This window comes from Orycteropus afer, unplaced genomic scaffold (genome assembly GCF_000298275.1).
Source record: "Orycteropus afer afer isolate SDZICR_OR568_19922 unplaced genomic scaffold, OryAfe1.0 scaffold00537, whole genome shotgun sequence".
NCBI lineage: Eukaryota > Metazoa > Chordata > Mammalia > Tubulidentata > Orycteropodidae > Orycteropus > Orycteropus afer.
The window spans coordinates 922,677-926,123 of record NW_006922124.1 but is presented as its reverse complement, the minus strand read 5'-3'; the positions used below and the strand labels follow the sequence as shown (position 1 = coordinate 926,123).

Here is a 3,447-nt window from a genome sequence, read left to right as displayed (position 1 = left end):
GGGATGGACACTGGGAAGAGGTAACTATGGGGAGGAAGTGGGAGGGGAGCTGTTGCACTGTGGTAAACTGTGGTCAATGTCATGAGATAAAGTGTATGTGAACTGCTGTATGGAAAGTGAATTTGCTCTGTAAATCTTCACCCAAATCACAATTTTAAAACAAAAGGTGACCTCTGGCTCTCCCATGCAAAAACACAGAGTTCAAGCCCAGTGGCTCCTGGTTACTCATTTCAAGACAGTATCAGCACTATTTCTCAGAAACACCTTGGAGATAATTTGCATAAAACACTTAGTTTGTGGGAGGTGTTCAACTACACTGGGACAAGAATGCAGGGCACATTTTATTCCTCCCCAGATGGAGGTTTCCCTTTGATTTACCCATGATCCTAAAGTGATTACTAACAACAATTTTCCACTCCAGGCTTTTGGGGCTCAACTTTGAGAGACAAAAAGTGGGTGTCTGCTCCTTCCTTACTACCTCCACAAATTTATCTTCCCACAACCCAGCCTCTCTTAAAATTAACTCACACTCAAAGATTAGTTTCCCAACTGCCAAAAACTCTTATGCCTTGGGGAATTTACACTTGATTGTTTTCATCTGGACCTCTTACCCCCTGACTGGTCTTTAAGACTTAGAGAATATCCTACCAAATTCCTTACATGATTGCTGGTCCTAGAATTTAAAATCCTATTGGCAGGGCCTGGGTGTTAGTTATCTTATTATACCCATTTACTAGTGTGATACTTTCATTTAAAAAATAAATGAGCCAGAGCAGGAGTGTTAATTTATTAAAATTTAATTTCTTGTATGTTCTTGAATAAACCAAACAGATTCACGTACATACCTTTTAATTTTACAAAGGAACAGACTAAAAGAGATAATACGAGCAAAGGATAGATAGATAGACAGATAGTTAGATATAGATATAGATTTTTACTTTATTCTCTATTTTTTTGAAACAACCAAAAAGCTGAACTCTTTGATGTTTTCAAGGAAACACCTATTCTAATGATATATTATCTTGTTCCAGATCACAAAATAAGCCTCCAAATTTATCTTACAAAATGGCAAAGTTTTTACTCTAAAACCTTATAACTATTACCTAATGTATGGCAAATGTCATTCATACACTTAGATTCTGACTGAAACTAATTAAATATTATATTAAAATTGAACATTTAAAATACCAACCCACCCCCTACAAAAAAGGATAAACCAGCAAGTCACCTATATAGAACTACAAAACAAATATCGTATACATTATGATCCCTCCAGCCCCAGGCTTGGGCTCCACTAGTTAGAACACTGACTGCCTGCTTCAAAAATAAAGTGAACAATATCCCTCAGACTTCTCTAATGGTAGGAGAAGCTTTTGGATGTGGCCTTGGAACGTGCTCTGGATCTGAGAGTAGGGCCAGCCATGGATGAAATTCTGACTCTCTCTTCCTCATCTTTCAAAGCCTCCTTGTATTGAGTTGAGAAAGTAGGAGTATCAGAGTCATTGATCTTGGCAAAAAACTCCAGGAATTTTACCTTGTTGACTTCAATGTGGGCTCTTGGACCCCACAGGACATCGTAACGTGCAGGATCACTGTTGGGCACCTTTCGGAACTCCAGATACTTTTGCTTCACCAAATCTTCAGTGATGAACTTCCTGGAATCCCCATACATGAAGTGATTCTTCTCAGAATATATGCCCATCCTATTTAGCACTTTCCAGATCTCTTCCTCAGTGGCACGGCTGCCCTTCATGAAGATCACACCCAAGATAATAATCATGAGGCCCGTCTTGGGTGAATCTGTATCACCACTCACCATCCCATCATAGGTGATACCCAGCTTATTGAAGAGGAGATAGCACTGGCTTTTGGGAAATAATTCTATCACATCAATGCCAAAGATCAGCTCCAGGCGCTCAGAAGCCGTATTGAAGATCATAGAAAAGTGATCCTCATACTCTCTAGTGACCGTATTCAGCATGTCTTCCTTAGTGACCAACTCTTTCACGTGATACTTCTGCAGCAGGAATCTCACCAACAAAGCCACCTTGTCAGCTACAGGACCACTGGACAACTCATCAGCATCTGGCATGGACTTCAAAGTGCTTGGACCTTCCTCCTCTTCTGGGATGCTGAAGAACTCATTTGATTTGCTCAGTGAGGTAGCTGTAATGGCAGTGGAAGGGAAGGTGATCATCTCAGGATCTTGGGAACTACTGATTATTTCAGCAGCTGAAGCCTCTTTTGCAGCCTCAAGAATCTCTGCTTCCTGCCCATCCTGGATCTCACCAGAGGTTCCAAGGCTTTCATCATATATGTAGTATAGTATTTCCTGGCCCTGAGACATTATCACTCTTGTTGACTGAGAGAAATGTTGTCAGAAGGGCAAACAATAGGGTGCCACACCTAAGGAATGAAGAGAGATGTGAGCAATCTCAGTTTGTAAATTCAACCATAGAGGCTGGCAGTGGCTGCCTCCATCTGTCTTTTTCTCAAGAAAATTCTCTAAGGCCTCACAGGTCTCTAGTGATTCTGGTCAGCCTGTAACTTAAGAACCTGAAGAAGGAAGTGAGAAGGCTCTTCAATGTCTGGTTGCCAGCGCAGCCCAAAGCTTTCCAGGGCAGAGAGTAGGCAAATGGTCTTAGGATCTGTGGGACACCCTCATCTTGACTCCTGGCAGGGCTTGGGCCTCCTCCCTCTGTTTATCTATGACTGACTTAGTCAGACAAAGACTTCACTTCCCTGAGACACCTGAGGAGGAAGGGAAGGAGGCTCAGGCTAACAGCTTACCCAGATACCTCATAGTGCTGACACCAAGGGTTGGGAAACACTATGTGGAGCTCCCTGTGTTCTGAGGTGGTAGATCCCTGAAACTTCAGAGATGGTCATTACCTTGGCTTCTGGAGCCCGGGCCCCCATTCCCTCTGTTGACTTAAGGCTGCCACCCTCAGACCGAGGCCTCACCTCCTTAACACACAGGGTGGAAATGAGATGGCACATCATTTGGATACCCCACCTGGGGATTTCAAGGGCAGAAAACATGGTCAAATCTCAGAGGTATCCTCTGTCCTGGAATGAGTGCCTGATATAAGGTTGCAACCTCAGATCAAGGCCTCACCTCTAAGAGCCTTCAGAGAAGAAAGTGATGGGCAAATCAGCATTCCCCAGGCTAATAGCTAAGACATGGGCAGTTCTGGTAATGCCTCTGTTCTGGCAAAGTTTGACTACTCTTGGTTTCTACCTTGGCTTCTGGCAGGGCCTTTTCCTCTTTGTCCTCGGGTGAGTTGCCCTATAAGTCCTCACTCTAGATTTTCATTTGGATTCCTGCCACAGTCAGGGTACCCTCCCCTCTGCTGACCTGAAGTAGCTCACCCAAACCCAAGGCCCAAACCTCTCTAACACGCTACCAGATTAGGTAAACGTGTGCTACTTATGGCCACATGTCCC

The 3,447-nt window shown here is 43.5% G+C and overlaps 1 protein-coding gene across 1 annotated transcript; it reads right to left on the bottom strand.

Annotated features, from left to right (window-relative positions):
• Positions 1-1,354: 1,354 nt before the first annotated feature.
• LOC103209850 (melanoma-associated antigen B16-like) lies at positions 1,355-2,347 on the bottom strand. Its single transcript, XM_007955743.1, has one exon. The coding sequence runs from the start codon at positions 2,345-2,347 to the stop codon at positions 1,355-1,357; it is 993 nt and encodes a 330-aa protein (XP_007953934.1).
• Positions 2,348-3,447: the final 1,100 nt, after the last annotated feature.

What these genes read in the sequence shown, in the direction of transcription:
- LOC103209850 (XM_007955743.1), bottom strand. Translation starts at nt 2,347, where the DNA reads ATGTCTCAGGGCCAGGAAATACTATACTACATATATGATGAAAGCCTT.